At 41.0% G+C, this 21,996-nt stretch overlaps 1 protein-coding gene across 4 annotated transcripts in view; it reads left to right on the top strand.

Moving 5' to 3' along the window:
- The first annotated feature begins 1,770 nt into the window (after window positions 1-1,770).
- Window positions 1,771-21,996, top strand: part of ATG10 (autophagy related 10) — a 61,991-nt gene continuing 41,765 nt past the window's right edge. The window contains exons 1-4 of one of the 4 annotated variants that reach the window (XM_039566491.1): window positions 1,771-1,808; window positions 3,901-4,044; window positions 8,235-8,354; window positions 11,547-11,597. In XM_039566491.1, the coding sequence (XP_039422425.1) occupies window positions 3,931-4,044; window positions 8,235-8,354; window positions 11,547-11,597 (285 nt within the window). In that variant the 5' untranslated portion in view covers window positions 1,771-1,808; window positions 3,901-3,930. Of the gene's footprint in view, window positions 1,809-2,308; window positions 2,344-3,897; window positions 4,045-8,234; window positions 8,355-11,546; window positions 11,598-21,996 lie in introns of those variants that run through there. The other 3 variants (XM_039566493.1, XM_039566495.1, XM_039566494.1) reach the window with 3 other exon arrangements.

Below are 21,996 nucleotides of genomic sequence, written 5' to 3'. Positions count from 1 at the left end.
TTTTGGCTCTGGTTTACTATAAACACAACAATCCTAAAACTATGTAAAACAGCAGTTTATAGGTAAAACAAGGATTTTACATCTATCGTGTTGTAGTGCATTCTGCACACACTACCTTGGACTGTTTAGCCATGCCAGTCAAGGCCTCACCACTGACACATGTACGGTTTAATAGACTCTTTGATTTTAAAATAATTCTCCCAGTATTTGTGGAGCAGAACAGCTTCAGCGCACCGCCCATATTCTCAGATCTACAGGCAACTACAGAAACAGTGCAGCCGGGTATTGGAAGGAACACTGGAATACACACTGGAACGTCCTGGTAATAGCCTAGGAGGGACAGTACTCAGGTGACCCCACGGCCACGTTAACTCCACACTAGCTCCTCATCAAAAAGTAAAAACATTGTATATTTATACAGCAGGGAAAGGAAGGTGACCAGGACTGCTATGGCCGAGCTCTTGGCAGACCGGAAGAACAGCCTGGGCTGGGTTAAGTCTCACGGAGGGCAGGAGCAGGCTGACGGCAGCGTTAGGAAACACGGAGGGCTCCTGCAGGGGCCGGCTGGGACCCCGCACCCCTCACGGGGCTGGGGTGGGCGAGTGCCTCACGCAGCCCCCAGGCTCCCCCACCCACCCCCTCAGGGCCTCCACACCCTGCAGGCACCCGCGCCCCTCAGCGCTCTCCGCCCCTCAGCCCTCATTCGCCGCTGCCCCTCCAGCCCTGCTGCCCCTCTTCTCTGCCACCCTCCGGTACCACCCCTCCTCGTCCCCCTCAGCCCTTCATCGCCCAGAGCCCCTCATTCCCTTTATCCCCTCATCTCCCTTATCCCCCTCATGCCTTTCATTCCCTGCATCCTCCCATTCCTCTCATTCCTTCACTCCTTCATTCCCTCATCCCCCTCATTCCCTCACTCCTCCATTCCCTCACTCCTCATCCCTCCCATGCCCCTGATCCCGTCACTCCTTCATTCCCTCATCCCTCTCATCCCCTCACTCCTCCATTCCCTCATCCCTCTCATCCCCTCACTCCTCCATTCCCTCATCCCTCTCATCCCCTCACTCCTCCATTCCCTCATCCCTCTCATCCCCTCACTCCTCCATTCCCTCATCCCTCATTTCCTCACTCCTCCATTCCCTCACCCGCTCAGTCCTTTATTCTCTCACTCCTCATCCCTCCCATGCCCCTCATTCCCTCACTCCTTCATTCCCTCATCCGTCTCATGCCCCTTATTCCCTCACTCCCTTATCCCCTCAGCCCTTTATTCCCTCACTCCTCCATTCCCTCTCCTCATCCCTCTCATTCTCTCACTCCTTCATTCCCTCATCCCTCCCATCCCCCTCAGTCCGTCATTCCTTCACTCCTTTCATTCTCATCCCCTCACGCCTCATTCCCTCAGTTCTTCATTCCCTCATTCCCTCACTCCTCCATTCCCTCTCCTCATCCCTCTCATTCCCTCACTCCTTCATTCCCTCATCCCTCCCATCCCCCTCAGTCCGTCATTCCTTCACTCCTTTCATTCTCATCCCTTCACTCCTCATTCCCTCAGTTCTTCATTCCCTCATTCCCTCACTCCTCCACTCCCCCATCCCTTTCGCCCCCCCCTTCCCTTCCCTCAGCCCCCATTCCCGCCCCACCACGCCCCGCGCGCACGCGCAGCCGGCCCCCGCTCCCTCCCCGGCGCGCGCCGCCGGCCGCGGGGGCCGCGCATGCGCAGCCGGCGCGGGGCGGGCGCGCGCCCGGAACGGCGGGAGGAGGAGGAGAAGGAGGAAAAAGAGGAGGAAAAGGAAAAGGAGGAGGAGCGCACGGTACGTGAGGGGCGGCGAGCGGGGCTGGTCCCTCCCGCTCTCCCCGAACCTGTCCGCCGGGGCCGGGAAGACCGAGGAGAGGAGGAAAAGGAAAAAGCTGTGCGGGGCTCGCTTGGCCTGCGGCAGCCGGCCGGGCCCGTGTCCGAGCGGGACGGGCCCGTGCGGGTCCGCTCGTGGCTCTTTCACGGAGTCTGGAGAAGGGAACACTGAGAGGGAATGCCGCCAATCCATACAAACGCCTCCGAGGGCTGCCAGAGGATGGTGCCAGGCTCTGTTCCGTGCTGCCAGGGACAGGATGGGGAGCAGTGGCCATAAAATAAACCACACCGAGTTCCAGCCCAGCAGGAGGAAGAGCTTCTGTCCATGGAGGGGCAGAGGCCTGGAACAGCTGCCCAGGGAGGGCCTGGAGTGTCCCTCTCTGGAGACATCCCAAGGCCAGCTGGACACGTTCCTGTGCCACTGCTCCAGGGGACCCTGCCTGGGGCTGGGCAGGGGCTTGGGCTGGGTGAGCTCCAGAGGTGCCTTCCAACCCCAGGTGTGCTGGGATTCTTTGCAGCTGCCGATTTCCAGAAGCACGCAGCTCTGCTTCAACCCTTTGTGGGAGCTGTGCACTCCTCACGTTTTCCACTAAAGGTGGTTTGCAGCTCGTCATCAGGGCTGGGGCACTTGGGGAATTGCAGAGGCACCTGCACTGTCTGTTTCCTGCTTTTCCTGTTTCCTGGCATCCCAGAGGCACAGAGCAGCAGAGCCTTGGGTTAACTGCTGTTGGAAGTAAAGTGTTTCAAGTGCTAAAAAATAATTTTTGTCGTGGGTAGACAGGATGGTGATGTGACTCAGGGTCAGATACTGAAAAATAATGAGCATTGCATGAGGTGCTGTGTCACTTGCATTTCTTGTTAAGGACAGGTGTGATCTGGTTGTAATGGTTACAGGTTATTATTGTGATAGCCACTGACAGGACAAGGGGAATGGCTTTAAACTGAAAGAGTAGGTTTAGAGTAGATAATGGGAAGGAATTGTTCCCTTTGAGGGTGGGCAGGCCCTGGCACAGGGTGCCCAGAGGAGCTGTGGCTGCCCCTGGATGTGTCTAAAGCCTGGTTGGATGGGGCTTGGAACAGCCTGGGGTAGTGGAAGGTGTCCCTGCCCATGGGACAAAGATGAGCTTTAAGGTTGCTTCCATCCCAAACCATGCTGTGATTCAGTGATTTGTTTGTGGTGCTGCAGTGCTGCCTGATGTCCACAAACACATTAAACCAGCTCTGTTTATGACACATCCTCATTGAAATGGACGAGGGGACAGGGGTGCAAGTAAAAATAAATAAATTCTCTGAGAAAAATTTTATCTTTAAAACCTTGGGAGAAAACACTTTGAGGGATAGGGAAGGTTTTGAAGCCATATTTTTGGGCCACAGAGAGCTGTGCAGCACTATGAAGGAAATACACATTAAAAGTGCAGCTCTGGGCTCCCCAGTATAGGGAAGACACCACCATACTGGAACCAGTCCAGCAAAGAGCCCCAAAGTTGAGGCTTTTTTGCCTCAACTAAGGGTGTTTGATATACGAGGCAAGGCTGAGAGAGGTGGGATGAATCAGCCTGGAGAAGAGGAAGGTCAGTGGGATCTTCTAAATGTCCATAAATACGTGGTGGGAGGGAATAAAGAAATGGAGCCAGACTTTCTTCAGTACTGTGCAGCGACAGCACAAGAGGCAACAAGCACAAACTGATAGGTAAATGTTTCCAGCTAAACAGAGGAAAAAATACTCACTGCTATGGTAATTGAGCTCTGAAACAGGTTCCCTAGAGATGCTGTGGCATCTCCATCCTTGGAGATAATCAAAACCCAAATGGAAACAATCCCCAGCAACCTGCTGCAGTTGACACTGCTGTGACCAGGGGGAATGGACCAGACAACCTCCAAAGGTCTCTTCCTGCCTCAGCTCTTCTGCCATATCCATGGTTCTCTAATGGAATTGAAGAAAAGTCTTTGTTTTTTTTAAAGCAATAGTTTTTTTTTCTCTATGCTTTGTTACTTTACTATTCAGTTGCTATAAATTAGTGAAATTTTTTGGTGTTCTTTTTATCTGCCAGCAGATTCAGTTTACTCTGCAGGTATCCTGCAGCATGGCAGGTGAAGAAGACTTCTTTTTGGAGGAGAAAAGATTCAAGCAGTACTGTGAAGACTTTATTAAACATTCGCAGCAGATAGGAGATGGCTGGGAGTGGAGAACTAGCAAGGTAAAGCAATCAGAGTGTTAACTTTTAGAGACCCTTGATGCTCTTTTTGAGCTGTTGACAACCACCACAAGCTGGAACATCCTTTAACGACACATGAAACAAATTTTTCACACAGCTGGTCTGAGTGAAAGGGTTTAGGCCAGTGCATGTGTTGAATAGGCTTGTGGATCTCTGAATCCTGGCCAAGCTATCAAAACCCTTTTTCAGCTGTGGGCAGGACCAGACCACGAATGTGAAATGTGAATGTGAAATTCAAGCCCTCCTACTCTGGGCAATTGCTCGTGGTTTTATACCCAAGGCTCACTTTAACCCTTTAGGCTGAAATAGCACATAGCCTTTATTCTAGATCCTTGGCTTAGTATTTTCATTACAATGCCTGCCAGTTGCATACAGCAACCAGAAGTATCTGCCACTATTAATGATCAGTTCTCATTATTTGCTGCTTCTCCATAACTTTCAAACCTCTACAATAATAATTACATATTGTTTCTAGGTCATTAATCAAAATTTTAAATAGCACAGGGCTAAGAGTAGTCTCAAAGGACCCCATTAGAATCACTTCTTTCATGATGATTTCCCCATTTTTTAAGTTACATTTGAGATCTGTGAATGAATAAATTTTCATCATATAGGATGAGTCAGATAAGTGTGGGATTATTTTAATTTTTTTTAATCTTCACTTGCAGAATCAACAGAGATCTTAGGGAATTCTGAGCGTGTATTGTTCCAACTTGTATGTTTATCAACCAAACATGTCTTTTGAAATTACACTGACAAATTCTGTTTTCTTTAAGAAAAATGCGTTTACTGTACATATTTTTTCACCTATTGAATTCTGTATGACTTCTGTTAGTTTGCTCAGGATAAGGTCAAACTAATATGGGTATAGGTACACTAATTAGCCATATCTGTATTATAGTGTATAAATATGTATTAATACAGTATATAAAAATGTATTGTTAGAGTATATGAAGACATTGATACATGCTGGCTTTCTCCAGCATGTAGGTTTTCATGTTCTCTTTTCTGTGTATTCTTTCTATTGTAGAAATTTTTTTTTTTTAGAGTTTAATGGCATTAGTGGTTTCCCATGCTTTCATGAATTTTGTGGAGTAAAGTCATGCTTTTTCCAGTGTATGCCATCGTTTTTATGTATGTAGTTGTACATTTGTATTTGTAACCCTTTCTTCACAGACAATCAGAATTTCAGTAAGAAGGAGAACCTTGGACTTACATTTGTTCTGTTTAGGAGTTTTTAAAGGAGTGCAAATATTAGCCAAGTGTTACAATGCACCCTTTCTTACAGAAAACCATTTGAAACTTTAGATTTCAGTCCAAGGCTATATTTGTGAGGATTTATTCAACAAAGAAAGATGCTCTGAGCCTCTACTGGGAATTTAATACATGGGTCAAAGTCTGAACTTTCTGTGAAATAAGAAGCTTTTCTGAAAATAGCAGAATGAGATAGATTTTTGTTCTCATATAAAAAAATTCTAAGAGGGTTGTTTTCTTTTTTTAATGGGCCAAGTTGGCGACTCTGTGATTTCAGTGTGTGATAAAAACCTGGCCATGGAGACCATCCGTTTATAGTGTGGAGTCTGGGAAGAAGGGTTTTCCTCAACAAGATGTCTCATTGTCTTTTTGCCTTTTTTTTTTAACCAGTATATGTGTTGTGGGTAGTTTGGGGCACTCTTAATTTTGCTGATGTAATGCACTTGGATCCCATTCCTCATTCCTGATGCACGTGAATAGACCCATTGATAGCAGTGAGACCACACAAGTGAACCAGGCTGGTAGAACTGTGTTCCTGTGTTCCCGTGTTTTCTGTGGAGATTAAATTTAGATGATGAAATACTCATTGTTCTCGTGGAGCTGGCTCTTGGTGCACAAGCTCACATGGCCCAGGCAGAACCCTGTATTTATAGCTGTAAGTGAAATGTTCTAAATGATGTTATTTTTATAACGTGTTTTCTTGGTTTGGGTTTTTTTTTTCCACCGGAAGAAAGCTGTAAAAAAGCCAGGAGCACCTCTACTGCAGGAGCTGGAGGAGCTGAGCTTGGGTGGTGCCATTAGGGATGGGTAGTTAAATCTTGCTGTGGCAATCGAGATTTTATTAAAGCAAACGAGTCCCTGTTTTCTCTCTGCTTTTTGTTTGTTTCATATTTAGTGAGGTTAATCCAGGTAATCACACCGAAAGCTGCACTAGTTCCCTTTTGCTTATGATACAGCTGCAGTAGGAAGGGATTCCCTTTGCACATGTGTGGGATCAAGGTTCTGGCTAAAGCTTTGATTGATAGGGTTATAGAAGTGTACAGAGTCCAAAACAGTGCCAGGTGCAACGGAATGGATGCTCCTCCTTCCTGCCTCCTCTGACACAGAGCTATGAAACACAGAGGCTGCTGGCTCCAGGTCTCCATCCATCCATCCATCCATCCATCCATCCATCCATCCATCCATCCATCCATCCATCCATCCGTGTGTTTTCATGGCGCTCACAGAACGCGAAGGCTGTGAAGATTGACTGCACTCCTTTGGGGGGAAGAACCGGTTCAGGGAGCTGGAGGCTCTGTCCAACACTGCTCTGGCAAAGCTTGCTGTGCTGTGGGGCATTTCACCTCTGTGGGTGGCTGCAGTGCTTCCTCTGCTGCTCTTAGTGGGACAAATACCTGTGCAGGTATCTACTCCTGCTGACACCGTTGGGAAGCTCCACGAGGAGATACTTGAGAGGAGCAAGTAGACACTTCAGAGGGTGTTGAGAGTGAAAGAAATGGATTTTCTGTCACCAATTTAGGCTTGGTTTTTCTTTCACCATTCTCTGCACACTGGATTCCTCCATGCACAGGCTGTACTTCGCTCTGCAGCCAGGACCTGCAGAAAATTTGGTGGGTTCATGCTCTTAATGAGATTTATTGAAAAATAAGACATGCAGTAGGAGATATTGTGAGCAATATAATTGCCTGTTGTGTTGTTCATGCTTAAAAATCAATGGAAAAAATACATGTAGAGAGCATTATCCTTTTTCTTTATGAGTGAAACATGATCAGAACAAAGTAAACAGGTAGCTCATAGTAGATTTTGGAGTTACATATAATCTACAGTGTCTTTGGAAAGAGAGATCTAGTGTGTCAATATAAAACCTGTGATGGTTTAAAGGTCAAAATAAATGGCATAAACTGTCAGCAAATGACAGATTAACCAAAGACTTAAATCATAGTTAAATTTTCAGTCTTGTCAAGTAATTTAATGCTACGTTAATGAATTTTGTAGCAAGACTGTTTTGAATAGAATCCTTTTTCATCAGATGTTGTGCATATGCTCTCTGTTTGTCTAAAATAAAATGTAATGAAACAGCTAATAAACCCCCAATTTATTTGTTTCCTTTGAGAAATAAATTCTCGACATGCAACTACTGTTCTTTCTGTTCTGTACATGCTTTCTCCCTTTCAGAGTGTACCTGTTACTAAATGTTTTCTCTCCTCTTGCTTCTAATTAAGAGAAATAAAATGTGCAGGTAGACAGGCCAGTAATGGAGGAAAGCTCCTAAACCTTTCTTCTGCCACTCTGGAGTTGTACAAGGGCCCTTTACAGCTGTGGACTCTGTGGCCTGGGAAGCAGAATGATAAAATGGGAACTGGAGAAGGCACAGCTTCATCTGTTTTCTCTTACATTTGACCTCAGAGGTGATCAAGAGAAGGAAACAAGTTGTGACTCTGCATACATAAATTCTGAAGTGGTTTTGCTTTGTTTTGTTTTCAGAACTTTGTAAAGTTAGAGGGGGAAACACAGCAAAACCAAACCATCCTTGCAAGAGCTGGGAAGTTAATCCTGGCGTGAATGCATTGAAATAGGTTAAAATCATTAATAACTCCTTGTCTCTTCATCACCTTGGTGCACTGCCTTCCTGTTCTTTGGCACTTATCCTGATCCCCAGGGAGCAGTTGTCTTATTCCATTAATAGCTGTATTAAACTTTATTTTTGCTGCTCAGGTCTTTGACTTCCTTCAACACCAAGAACTGGTGTAAACTATCTGTGAGAAGGTGCTGAGGAGCACTGCAGTCATCGGTACCTATAAAAAGACTTGGAGCCTGTGCCTAAATACCATGCTCTGTTTATTTTCTAGAACAGTGAAGGCATTTACCATTTTGGTTACAGAAAATTTCTTTTTTTCTTTCTCTTTTTCTGAACACAGGACCTTGGTGATGGTTATCTTAGTAAGACACACTTCCAAGTAAGAAATAGACACATCCCACCAGACCTTGAGGAGAAAAACAATGATAACACTGAACCAACATTATTTGCACATGTTGAAGTAAGTACAGATTTTTAAACTTTAGTGTTTATAAAATAAACAATCAAATCAAAAAGCACTATGCTAGTTAGTCCTTCCAGCAAGACTTCAGATCTGAAGTTATCAGTGGCTTTTAATTAGTTACCCTACAGTTATAGGAAAACTAATTCATACACCTCATTGAGGTGTACATCTGTATTGGTGATGAAAATTGGGAAGAAATGGAAAAGATTCCAGCATCCTCTATGTAGGTGTTATCCTCATAGGACAATATTTCTTAGCATGTTGATTCACTAATGTTAAGGAAATTTTTTTTGTGTGTGTGTTTGGAAAAAGATTAAACATCAAGATTTATTTATCTTAGAGTTAAATGTTCGTTAAAAGAATTAAGGAGAGTTTGAGGTTAATATTCATTTGAAGTGATATTTATTGAATAAGACTTTTATACTCAGTGGCTACTTTTCTACTGTGGAGCTGACTTAAGAGACTGAGCAATTCTTTGAAACTGGTGGCGGGCAATGAAATGGCCTTGGTGTTCCTGAAGGAGAATAAACATCTTTCTTCCAGAAAATTAAAACTGTTCATTAAACTCTGGTTGGACTGATCTGAATAATTATTTGCTTGTTTGAGTCTGCATTAGACCTCCAGATTATTGACTAATCAGGATATAAATGACAGGGATTCCCTCCCTTGTTATGTTGTTACCATAAATAAGAAAATAAATCTTGGATTATAATAGACTGAAAGCAATGTATTCTGTGTGTTATTAGCTATTGAATAGGTGGATGTGGTATACTTTGCAGTTACCTTTTTCTGCAATTCCTTTCCTTTTTTCATCAGCACTCTTGATTGCTTTTTTTCCCCCCACAGTGACTGGTACATTTAAGACTTTTCTGGTCTGAAATGAGTATTCTTTTGGCCTGGTTTCTGAAGGAAATGGCACTTAAAACAATTGTGCTATTAGTCTGTGATACAGTCATTTCTACTGATTTTTGAGCTCACTCACAGGTTTCAACTGCATTTTAAAGAAGGATAGATATCTATTTAACGAATGGCTGAATTATTTTTCAAGTTTTCCCTTATATTGAATTCTGGTATTGTAAAAAGAAGGCTGATATCAGTGCTTCAGGGGTTGTTATTTAATTGTCACTAACAACAGTGTTTGTATACTTCAGTCCTGACTTGTAACAGCAGATTACTGTTTATATTGAAAATTGCTTTTGATGACTGTGACCTTTTTTTTTTTTAAATAATGAATCAAGTCTTCATTACAGAGTGCATTTTAAAAGAACATCTGTAAAAAGCTATTGAGTCCTTCTTCTGGAAAGAGGGTGTCAGTTATAGAAAATGTCATAGAACAGACTTCAGAGTCTCTAACATACTGAAATGGAGTCTTAAATACACCACAATATTATAATAAATAATACCCTGAAATAAGATTCCAGGCCAAGCTTTGTGATTTATCAGGATACTGAAGTGATTAGTCCTTGAGATAGTTTGAAAGATTTCTTTGTTTTGAACCACAGTAATGTGCAGGTTGGAAGGAGCCTCTTTGAGAAGGAGCCTTTGTACCTGTCGTGTAGGAGCAGTAAAGATGAGGAGTGAAGCAAGAGAAAGGTCTTAGAAAATTATGGAGGGTAAAAGACCATAAAAAAAGAATTACTTTTTTCTCCCAAATATTCAGTGCCTAATAGAGATGGTGTCAAATTTACATTCTTCATTGAACTGAAGGGTAACCAGACTGTTAAAGTTATTTAATCTATCAAGTAGGAAAATGAAATTTGCTATGGATATGTAAAGTAAAGCTGTGTGTTTAGCACTAAGAAAGATGAAAATGGTGACTGTAGAGGGGTTACATTTTCTTCAGCACAGTAGTTCCTGTGTAAGATGCATGTTCTTTTTCACAGATAGTGAATGCTAGAGACCAATACCACTCTAATAACAATCTGTTATTTAAATAGGTGTTGCGTTTCGGTTTATTTTTTTAGTTTTAATACATGTTGTACCCATAAATCATATGGTATTATGGAATTACTGCAATGTGTTTGAGTAAGTTATTGAAATACATTCTGATGAAAGGCAAAAGTTGTGGTCTTGGTAGTTTCTTATGGCTATATGCATTCAATATTTATCTTTTTCTTTTTTTTTAAATGTAATACATTTTATTTTTATGTATTTGGAGTTTAAAGAAGCTCTAAATAAGAAATTAAACTCATTTTGGAAAAAAATGGCCATTGACTGATAGTTGCATATTTCACAATTTTCAGTTCCAGAATTACTGTTATGATCTCGATTTTTCTATATTTTGTCTCTGTTATTTGTATCTTATTGGAATATTTCCCTGACCTCCCCCAAGGTGTGGTAGATACAATACATGTGCCTGTAATAATATAATTAACTACGAACAATAAGAAAGGAAAAATACGGAAATTAAGATCTAAGTAATCAATGTTCATAGTTAGGAACAGCCATTGTTGACAAAAATAAAAAAACTCTGTAGTGTGGAATATGCCAGGGCATAAGAGGCCAGAGGATTTTCCTCTCCTCATCCTGGAAATCCAGTTCAAAGGTTAGAAATAGAACATTAGTTTTGGCAGGCAAGGTGAAAATTCAGAGGAAGATCAGAGATTTTTGAAGTTGGGTGAAGTTACGGGAAAGTTATCCATAGTGAGGATTTAACTCCTGTGTAAGTGACTGAACCCAAGACACATTGAGAGGGGGTGATGTAGAATAAACCATAAATATGTCCTGTTGTAGTGGGGTACAGTTGGGATGATGAAACTGCAGAGAGGCAAAAATAATATTGTTCGACTCATTTTCAGTCTCTGAAGAGACACTAAAATCTAATGATACAATTAAGAAAATACACAAATAACCTGAAGTAGCTTTATTCAAATATGAAATCGATTATCAGTTATGATAGTATCAAAAATGTGCTAGTCTTATGGGATGTACTGGAAACCTAACCAGTTTACTTGGAGTTTGTTTCACCTCATTGATCAGTATGGACAGTTAATGTTGCCAGCTTCCCCTCTCATTGACTGGTATCTAAGTATCAGGAGCCTTCCTGGTGAAGGAGTGATGAATAACTTCATAATCTGGTCTTTTCCACAGAGCAGTCTGTATTGTGTGCTGGTTCCATTTATACAAGTTGTGTTTTCATCTGAAAACCAAGAATAAAATTCTATGTGGGTTTCTTTCTGCTTATTTTAGATATCTGCAATAGAGAGCTTGTCACTTAGATCTTTGTTTCAGCCTGAGGAGGTAAGAAAGCATTTTTGGGTATAAATCAGTTGACCTATTTTAGGTGTCTCCTCTAAGAGAAGATGAGTCTAAAAGTGTGTGTTTTTCCTCAGGGGTGATCAAGGGAAGCTACACGGTTAACCAGGCTGTAGGTGCCTGCTTATTGTCCTGTGAGCCCCATACAACAAAACGTGGCTCTGGGCCCCTGGGAGCTGTGGGAATTTGTGCTGGTGACTTCACTGAGGCTGAGATTTCACTTTGGTGGTGAAGCTCATACTTGGTTGAGGATTATGTTTTGTAAAGTAGCAACTTACAGACGGTTTAAGCAAGTCTGTCTTTTTATACTTGGCATTGTCTCAGTTGTCAAGCTGTTTATCTTAACGAGGTGCCTGGGGGATCCTGTCTTAGGCAGACCCTATTTGTCCATTTGCCATCCTTCTAGAAAAGGATTCACACTGTTCCTCTGGTACACCATCCTCTGGTTTTTGTGGTTTTAGTTTAATCAAGATGTTCATTTCAACATCCTGATTGGTAAACAGAAACTACTAATGACATGTGACTGATGATAAATTTTAGGCCAAGTTGGTTGAGGATGCCCTTCTGACCAGTGAGATCAGATTCAGTCCCTTGGATATGAGCTGAAGAGCCATAAACCTTTTAGAGTCTCTTCCAATAGAATAAAAATAGCCTGAGATGCAAAGGAAGGGACAGATAGAAACACAAGGGCGCCATTTGAAAATTTTTAAGTTGCCATTTTGTTCTGGTTAAATTTTTATTGAATCAGTTGTTGTCTTTCTGAGCTGCTCTGACTTCATGCCAGCTGAGTGTCATCTGTACTTTTCCACAGACAGCATAAATCTTGTGTAACCACCATAAAGCGTTCTGGCTAATTCAACAACAATCTTCAGTATGTATTCTCTCTTGATCCAAATCAAATCTGTCCTCTCAGGACATCTGTCAGGGTCTTTATCAGTGAACATGGGACTGTGTCTTCTTTTCTGGCAAGGACAGAACAGTTACATACATTACTGCATGAATTGTTGATAAGGTAAAAAATACTGTGCAAGATTCAAAGTGAAGGTAGTTCTCCTGCCTCAAAGAGCTTACACTCTAAAAGAGTGAAATGGGAAAATCTGGATTCACTTTATGCATTCTTTTTGTTTTTGTTATTCAAATAGCCCAAGGGAAGCAATAACTTGGAGTAATAATTCTCAGTGTGTGGTTTGTCTCAGCTCCTCTGGGTATTGCAGAAGAAGTGAGTCAGCATGGAACCATTCCTGGAGCTGGAGCCATTGCCACTTTGTACGGGAGTGGGCAGGTTGGGAATGCTGAGAGTCTGTTCATACCTGATATTGCCTTTGGAAAATGAGCCCTGAACCCCAGCAAACACGCTGGCGAAGTTATGCGTTTGCTGTATCGTGGGCTCCACCTTTGCTGGCAGTTGTTCATGAGTGTTAGTGAAGATCTGCCTGATGGGGGATGTGGGAACGAGTCTGACATCTTTCTTAAACGTCCTAATTCCATAATTTGCTGTTCAGCTGTGCTTCTAAGTTTGTAGCAAATAGAAAATTACAATTTTTAGCAATTATTAATCATTTTTTCTCTAAACGCATCCAGTATTTTTACAGTTGGGAACAAGTATTTTTTCTTTTTTCTGTGCAAAAATAAATAAGATGAATACAGTGTAAACATTTGCATAACCACAGTATTTGTTGGATGGTTAAGTGAAAACCCAGCAAACAGTGCTTAAGGAGAGAAATGTAAATACATTTAATAGAATCCAGCACTCACTGCAGGAAACAATGGAAGTACCTTAGCAAAGAGGGAGAAAATCAAGTATTACATACCTAAAACATCAGATTGTAGGGAATGTTTTGAGCTCATGAGCAGTGGAGTTGCTCATATACCAGCACCATTTTCAAATGTCATGTCACAGAAATGAAACCCCAATGGAGACCTGTAAAAAATAAATCAAGAAACCACTTATGCCAAAGAGTTCTAAAGTGTGTTGCAAAACACAGTGAAGATCCTTGTGATTTTGCTTAAAAATGTATTAATCTGAAAGTGGAATTAGCCTTTATTAAACCGCAGGAAAATATGCCAGTGTGGATTTTATTAACTGTTGTTAATAAAAGGAAATGCTTGGCAAAATAACGGCATTGTTTAGAAATACCAAGGCTGGAAGAAACTTTGGTGCAGACATTACACCCCTTCCTCGAGCTGGAGAGCCCTCAGAAAAAGAAGAATGGTGACAGAAGCTACCTGAGTCCCAATCCTGATTTTGGGCTCCTTCTTTGATGGGATGCCTGGGTCTTCAGGGAAGAGGCTCAAATGCTTCTGCTCCTGTAAAGTTCTGGAGGCACAGGAAGTTTTTGTCTCCCACACACAGACCTTTGTGCATCGTTTTCTGCGTGTCGCGTTGGAATCCTGGCAAATCTTGTTAGCAGTAGTTACATTTAGTTTCCAACAGCTTTGATGACATGCTGTTGGCTTGACTGTCGTTGTGGGTGGTGGGACCCTGATCTGAGTTCTCTATCTTGCACATTCTTTGATGGCTGTTCTGTTTTACCCACTAATAACTTTCCACAAATCTTAGGAAATACATCAAAAGCACGTATATAAACTAATTATGACGCTTTTGGGAGAGCTGAAGGACCACTTTTTGTGACCTCCAAAAGTGATTCATTTTCTGTTTAGATGTTAGCATGGGGTGATTTCTACTTTTTATCTGCCATCTTGGTATTCAGAGCTGTCACTTAATATTAGCAAATAAATGCTACATCAGACACAGGAAAAGATGCTCTAATTCAGGTTTGGTAAGTGAATGTGACAGTTTAGTTGGAGTTACCGTGGTTGAAGGCATGATGTCATTCCAGCAGAATGTCTTTCTTCTGCAGTAAATAAACATTCATTTCCTGTGGAGCACGCACTGAGGCTGTGGGAAGTGAAGGTGATTTTTCCAGAATCTGGACTTTGAGAGAACAGTAATACCAGTGACAAAACTATTTATAAGCTCATCCTTTTATCCTGGTGATCCTGTGTTTTAGATATTAAGAAGGGGTATTGTTGTTTTGTTTCCATTTAGTGCATTTTCTCATGACATCCAGAAAGGTGTTTTGAAATATGTGTGTGGTGGTTTTTTAGAGCATCTAGACAAGATCAAAATCAGAGTAAAGTATTTACACTTTTTAAATTCTTCAAGTTAAAATTTAATGAAATAATTCTAGTTTGATTTAATGTCATAAATGTACGTTCTGGTGGGGTTTCGTTGTGCAGTAAGTCATTATTATGAGATTGTAAGAAATAATTTTTAAAAATTGTGCCAGAGTGGACTTGAACTGTGGTTGTCTTCGCGCAGAAGATGAACTGTGTGTAATTGCATATACAGCAGCAGTATCAGAGATGTGTAGGCCACACAGTCACTCACCTACGTGGGTTGTGTGCTTCCCCTCTCAACTTGATGGGTTAATACGATTTTTTACAAGTCTTGGCGACTCTTCCATCAAATGTTTGGATGCTTGGCATGTCTTGATAGCTGGGCAAAACATCAGGAGATCTCAGCTTCTGCAGTTTTATCAATGGAAAGGCTTGTGAGAAATTAAAGTCTGTTTTTCTGTTTCCAATTTAAAAAATATTGCTGCTGTGGTCTTAATAGGAGAGACGGTTTTGAAAAAAGACATTTTTCCTTTGTTGTATTGTTCAACCACTCTCTCTCCCTCTTCTTTTCTCCTCCAAAAAATGTTCAGAATGAGCTGCCATGAATGGAGGAGGTACTGAACTGATGGCTGTGTCAACAGTGCTTATGTTGGCACATTTGGCCACACCTTGGCTTCCTTTTATGTTATTTAATATATTGAAACTAGTGCATGTTGTAACACAATACCACTGTGACATTTCCTACACATGCTGTATGCCTGGGGATGATGGGAATGAAGAATTTGAGGGGGTCTAAATTCCCCAAATTCTATGCATTTTAATATCAAGACATACTTTAGGATGCAGTAGAACGCAGCTCATACTGGTCATAGTTGTTCAGAGTTGTTTAAGCACCGAGGTACACACATTGCAAAAGGATTTTTCTCCAAAAAAAGCACATGCATTGAAATGTGATGTTAAATATCATAGAAAGATCAATGTTAACGTTGTGGCATTCCTGAAAGCAAATCTCCAGTGTGTTTGTAACAGCCTGACTGTGCCAGGTGTAGATAAATTTTATAGATAAATATGCATTTTCAAATACTTAATGACATTAACTCGCAGATGAAAGACACTACACTGTCAATACTGTTTTACCACAACAGAAACAAAATCACAATCTGGTCAATTGTTAGCATTTTATTTTTAATGGTGAACCTCAAAACACTTCACGTTTCCAGCCTTGTGTATATGCCTGCCTTTGTTTCTCTTAAATTAAATTGTACTGGTTCAATGTTACGCTCTAATTTTCTGGGGATGATGATGCTCATCTGTATTGGAACAATGCTTTTATTTTGGCCAAGTGCCTGTGTTTTTAGCAGTGTCACATGATTATTTTTCAGTGTGTTTGGATTGCTCGCCTGCAGCGCACAGGTCGTGTTGGCTCGGAGTGAATATTGCAGATTTAGGGCCTCAGAGCGGCTTCCTGAGAACCAGGCAAAATGGCCAAACTTCCATATGTTGCTGCTTTGTGGAAAATTCATGGTTATTGTCCTTTTAGCTGTGAGGTCCAACTGTGAGTTTTGTTTCCTTCCCAACACCATCTCATTCTCATTGTCTCTGACCTCTCAAGATACAGGAAAAAATCCTTTTCTCCCCTTTGTTACAAAGAATGGTTGTGACTTTCTGCTCTGGAAAAAGATGCAGTCTCATACTTTTTTTCCCCCCTGCATGATAAGGTTTTCCTTGCCATAAACCTTTCTGTTACCCTTATTAATTAAGAAGCTTACACTGCTGGGTTTGTGTTCATATTGTAAATAAAGCGATTTAGCTTTTTTGTTGCGATCAGAATGTGACGTTTCTTAAGAAAATTATAGACTTATATTGTGTTATCAGTGTGTGATTTTGAGGTCAGGTCCTTTCTAGATATAACTAAAGAGCATCGAAGTTCACTGAGACTTAGGAACTTGTGGTGCTGGGAAATATGTTCTAGAGTTAGAAATTATTTTTCATGAATCATAAAAATAACTTACCTTTCCCCACATAGACCAACACACAGAGAGGAGACACCGCTTTTTTACTTTGTAGGAGTCAAGACTTAATATGTATAGTTTAAAAACTTGTCTATATATAAAGTATGTATATAACATAAGACTTTTCTCATACTGCAGTGGTACTCAACATGATGCTGCCAATGCAGAGTGTTAAAATTTGGTACTAATGAGATTATGAATGCCCCAATTTCAAAATTGCTATTCTGGTTTACAGCAGAAATTAATTTGGTTCTGTCAATTTATATGAGACAGGTGTTTTCCTGAATGAGCAAGACAATAGATCATTAATACAGAGCAGGTTTTTTTCACTTGAATTCAGCTTGTTAATGTTGTGTAATCTTTCTGCCCTGGTTTGCCAGGGACTAGTTCAGGCAGCACTTGGACGTGCTCACTGACTTATTTAAATGAGACTCGCTTCTACTGAGTGCAAGATACTGAGAGCACATCCTGAGCACAGGGGACATTAATGCTTGGGAGTGGAAAATACACTGTGGGCATAAACGGGTGTCTGTAATGGGGAGTATTTAGCTTAATGGGTGGCTTTCTCATGATGATCTGTGGTGGTAGCAATGAAAATGAGTTATTTGAGTTGACTCAAACATCTCTTACCACCATTTTCCTCTGAATTCTGAGGAAGGTATAATGCCATGCACTAAATAAGATTTAAGTTTGCTGTTTGAAGAGGAAAACAATAAAGTGTAAGAACTCGTTGTGATCATGAGATAAGACGTTTTTCTCGGATAAGTGATGAACAAAGTTGTGGAAAGGCAGATGTGTCTAGTATGGGAGAGAGAAATCTGAGAGACAAAAGACTTGTGCTGTAGGTCATACTTTATAACATAAGCTTTGTGTCCATCTAGTGATTTTTGTAATATGATCATTAGTGTTTCCATCTGTATTTTGTGTTTTTCCCTATTTGATAGCTTGCCAATAAAATTTCTTTCCCAGACAGCTGAACCTAGCTTGCAGACTGACAGGGCACAAAAAACCCCCCCCACCTTCAAAGGAAAGCACATTAAAAAGCTTAGAAATCACCAGAAAGCGTTAACGGCTCCGTTGGCTGTTACACAATGGGATGCAGGAATTGCAATAATGTTCTCTTCCATCTGGTGCCTGCAAACTTGCTGTTTTCGGAGGCATTCACTGCTGTAGCAAACTGTTCACTTATTCATTCTTGTGTAGTTGCCCGTGATTCTTTGGAAAAGACTTAGGTTGAAAGCGGCTCAGTTCTTTGTTGCAGAAGTGCTCAGTGTCAAACATATTACAAGAAGATGTCAGTCCAAATGCAAATATCATCAGCTCTCAAAGCCTCTCCGCATGTTGTGTATATTTGGAATGTGCTGTGAAGGTGTAGTCCCAGGAGCGAGGGTCTTGACTGACAATACTTAAAGGAAAATCATGCGATATCTGTGCCAAAACGTCTATCTCAGGCTGAAATTTCAATTTCCGCTTTAAATTTCCTGGCTTGTGTTAGCTAACATTACAGCCTTGGTTTTCCTTCTTTTCTTAGGATCTGTGTGGTTATTTTCTTTGTTGCATCTGGACTGGTTAATTTCAGGATGGTGAGATAGCAACTGACTGGAAGGTGTTAGTCTGAGAGGGAGGAATGGTTTAAGGAACTAAAACAAGTGAAGACACAGTTCTTATTGCCAGACCATGAGATAAAGGAGTTCATACATAATTTTTGAGCACAAACCGTGAAAAAATGTCCAACTCTTGGTCCTCCCTGAACATCTGAAGTAACTATGTTCATACAGCAACAGTCTTTGGTGATGTTTGTAGTGAGATAGGCTAGCCATCACCTATCATACATTATCCTACCCCAGAATTTAAATTTGTCTCTTCAGTCCTGTGGTATTGAGCAAGTAAATGGGCTTATTAATAGTTTTCCTGAAAGTATTACAGGAATTCTCAGCATTCTGCCCATTTTAGTTGAATGTTACGTAATGATGTACATTTATGGAAATCTTGTGTTGCTTTCAAAAATCGTGAGCAGAATTGGGGTGCGTTGAGATGACCTTGGAAACCTTCATTTCAGCATGTGTACATTTCCAGGTGCTGTACGGTGTGTCTTTGTCCTTTCTAGCTTTTTTCCTGGAAGGCTTTGGTGCTGCCTGCGCTGATGTGACCGTGGTAGTTGTGTGTGGGGTCTGACACTGCTATAATTCCATGTGCTGTGGGTGCAGTGGCTCAAATACCAGCCACCAGATCTGCTCTTGAGGGCCTCAGGGCTTTCAGGATGAAAGCTTAGCTCTCAAAGGCAGGTATGTGGGAGCCAGTGGTTATGCCTCTTTTTGACTCAATTCCTTTGCAAATGCTCTGGAGATCACTGTAGAGTCAGTCTGTTGGTCACCACAGTGTGCTTTTGAGGTCGTTTGCCAGTTCTTTTGTGCTTTTGAGTATCTCTAAATAAAGATCTTATCTGCTTGAGTTCAGCCAGCAGCTGTGCAGATGTGGGCTGGATAGATGGTCATGGCAACCTTCAAAACCAGTTATTTCTTCCCCAGCTAAGTTGGAATTTCAGCTCTGATTAAATGAATCTGAATTAAGTGTCTAGCTTAAGCAAACTGAATTCTATCTTTCAGCTTTTTTAGTGCTTCAGTTAGTGCTTGTGAAACGTTTGTTTTCCTTCCTGTATGCTCAGTGAAATCCATACTTCTGGGATGTTAGTAGGTAATACTGATCTTTTTGGAAGGGAGGTGTGTCAGAAGAATTAAGTGTTGTTATTTGGGCCATGCAATTTCCAGCAGTTCTGGAGCCTGAGGCGGGTGTCTGAACTGACCTGGTCCTTGGCAGCAGTGGGTCCTTTGCCTCTCTTCAGCAGAAGCTTCTGAGCACAAGACGCTTGGGAAAAATCAGGCCACATAGGCACTTAAAACAGAACAATGCCAATCCGAGTGAGAATCTCCGATTTTGAAGGTGTTGTCCAAGATTTTGAGGCTAAGGCAAAGTCTTGAGTAGTTGCACAGGTTTGCAAGAAAGAACACAAGAGCTAGGAAAAGCTTTCTAAATGAAATCCTGAAACCAAGTAGGATGCATGGAATATATTGAAACATCTCCTTTGTCATTCTTGTCTTTCAGCAGAGTCACAGCATGTGTTCTAATGCATGTTTAATGTATGTTTAATTAGTCCAGTGTTTAAGATGCAGAAGTGCAGTTAAAAATTGAAGAGAGTATTGAGTCAAAATTTTGATCCCATGGTCTGGTATTGGCTAGAAATACTTAGTTCTCAAAAAAAAAGTATTACTACTGCTGTTACTGCTATCCATTTAAATACAAATGGCAGACACTCTAATGAATTTCTAACTTTTAAAATACTTCTAATTGCTGCCTTTTGTTAGATGCTTAATTTCAAATTCCCCAGGTCTTGTTCTATATTTTAGAAGGATAGAAACACCGTTGCTTTTTAACATCAGATGTAGTTTTTGTGTAAACCATAATTGCACAAATTTGAATTCTAAGAGAAATGTTAAACATTGGAAGGATGAGTCTGCAAAAGGTCTGCTGTGCTAAGGTTAGCAAGGTATAATACTTTTCTTTGGATTGTGCTAGAAAACCTGTTTTGATCTGTTTTTCTGTGATGTGTGCTTCAGTCTCTGCCCTTGCCCCTTCTCAGAAATTCATCTTTCAGTGGAGTGATGATAACCACATTTGAGCAAAGTTTTTTAAAGATAATTAAACTCCTGCAAGTTTTATGGAGGTAAGTGGCTGAGTGGAGGACAGGGCATGAAAGTTCTCTGTCTGAGGTAACTTACTGTGTGCCAGAGAATCCACACGACAAAGGCCTTTGTAAACGTCCCTGCTGCAGCAAGAGCCCTCTCCTTCCTTGGGCCTAACACTTGATGCAGATCTGAAGGAAAGAAAAATCAGCCAGACTAAACATTTCTAAGTAATTCCAGGTAATTCTGGGCTTACAGTATTTAGCAAGCAACTTGATAAGCAGCTTCAAAATATTTTGTCATCTGAATTAGAGGCAATACAAAAAAATAAATATGAATTGATTGAAGAGCTATGCTTGCATAAAAAAAAAAGACTGCTTTTTTGCTATTGATTTCCCTCCCCTCTTTCCACAAGTGGCTGTGCTTTGGGAAGATAGAGAGAGCATTTGATTAAATGTGAGTAAAGGCACCCTTGTATTCCTGGCACAATATGCAAAGTACATGGATATTAAAACCTTGCATTCTTTGGTGAAGCCCAGCTTACCTGTAGCTGATCAACATCTGTCCCTGTGAATGGCGGATTTAAATGCCTGTGAACAGTAAGGATACCTTGGCAAGGTATTTTTTTTTCCACTGTTAACCAGATTTGTGGTATTAAACTTTATTTCCTGCTCCAGGCTTTTTACCTCATCTACCAACTCTACTGATTTTCTTTGTCTCTCCATGGAAAGAGCTGCCACAGTAGGATCTCATTACAGAATTTTATTTCAAACCCATCTCTAGAAATACCTCTAAAAATAACTAGACTTTAATGTTCTTTTTTTAAAAAAAGTCTTTCTGAAGGCTGAGATAATACTGTGACAGAAATCTTGGTAAAAAAGAAGAAAGAGAAAAATAACATGAGTGGAGTGGTTAGTGATGTTTGTCAGTTAATGTGCTTCATTACCTTCAAATGAAATCCCTGTTTGGGTATACTTAGTTTTCTGGAAGGTCTTCTCACACTATTTCAATTAGCTGGTACTTTCAGATTTTGTCCATTGGTATTTTAAACTGTTTCTGAGAATTCACTTTGTTTTTCCAAGGCAGCCCTGGATCACAGATCTCATAACCATGTGTGAACACCTGTAGCAGGTGTTTGGTTGTCTGGTTTTTCAGCCAGGTCTGGGAATCTTGCTGTGATAAGCTGTTCCCTTACATGTGTGAAGTCCTTCATAAAGGACAGCCCTCCTCAAAGATGTAAATAATACGTAATTAAAAAGCATAATCAGTTTTCTTTAGTGATTAAAGAACATTTAATGGCCATGCATGAATAATACAACAAAGTCCTTAAGCAAATCAAATTAGAATCATGTGCCTTAAAGTTTTTAAAATAATAATTATTAAGAACTGAACACTTACACTTTGAGCTGAACTTATTAATAATTTGTAGTCATTCAGGGAGGGAGTGAATGGATGAATAGAAAGAAGCGTGAAGAGTAGGAGGGAAGTGAGCTGATGCAATACTTTGGTAAGGAAGGGGATGAGCCCATTCTAGTACTTTACAGACTTTTTTTTAGCAACTTCTTAATGCCA

Source organism: Corvus cornix, chromosome Z (genome assembly GCF_000738735.6).
Source record: "Corvus cornix cornix isolate S_Up_H32 chromosome Z, ASM73873v5, whole genome shotgun sequence".
In the NCBI taxonomy this organism is placed as follows: Eukaryota; Metazoa; Chordata; class Aves; order Passeriformes; family Corvidae; genus Corvus; species Corvus cornix.
The sequence above is the reverse complement of the archived record's forward strand: the minus strand, read 5'-3'. Positions and strand labels throughout refer to the sequence as shown.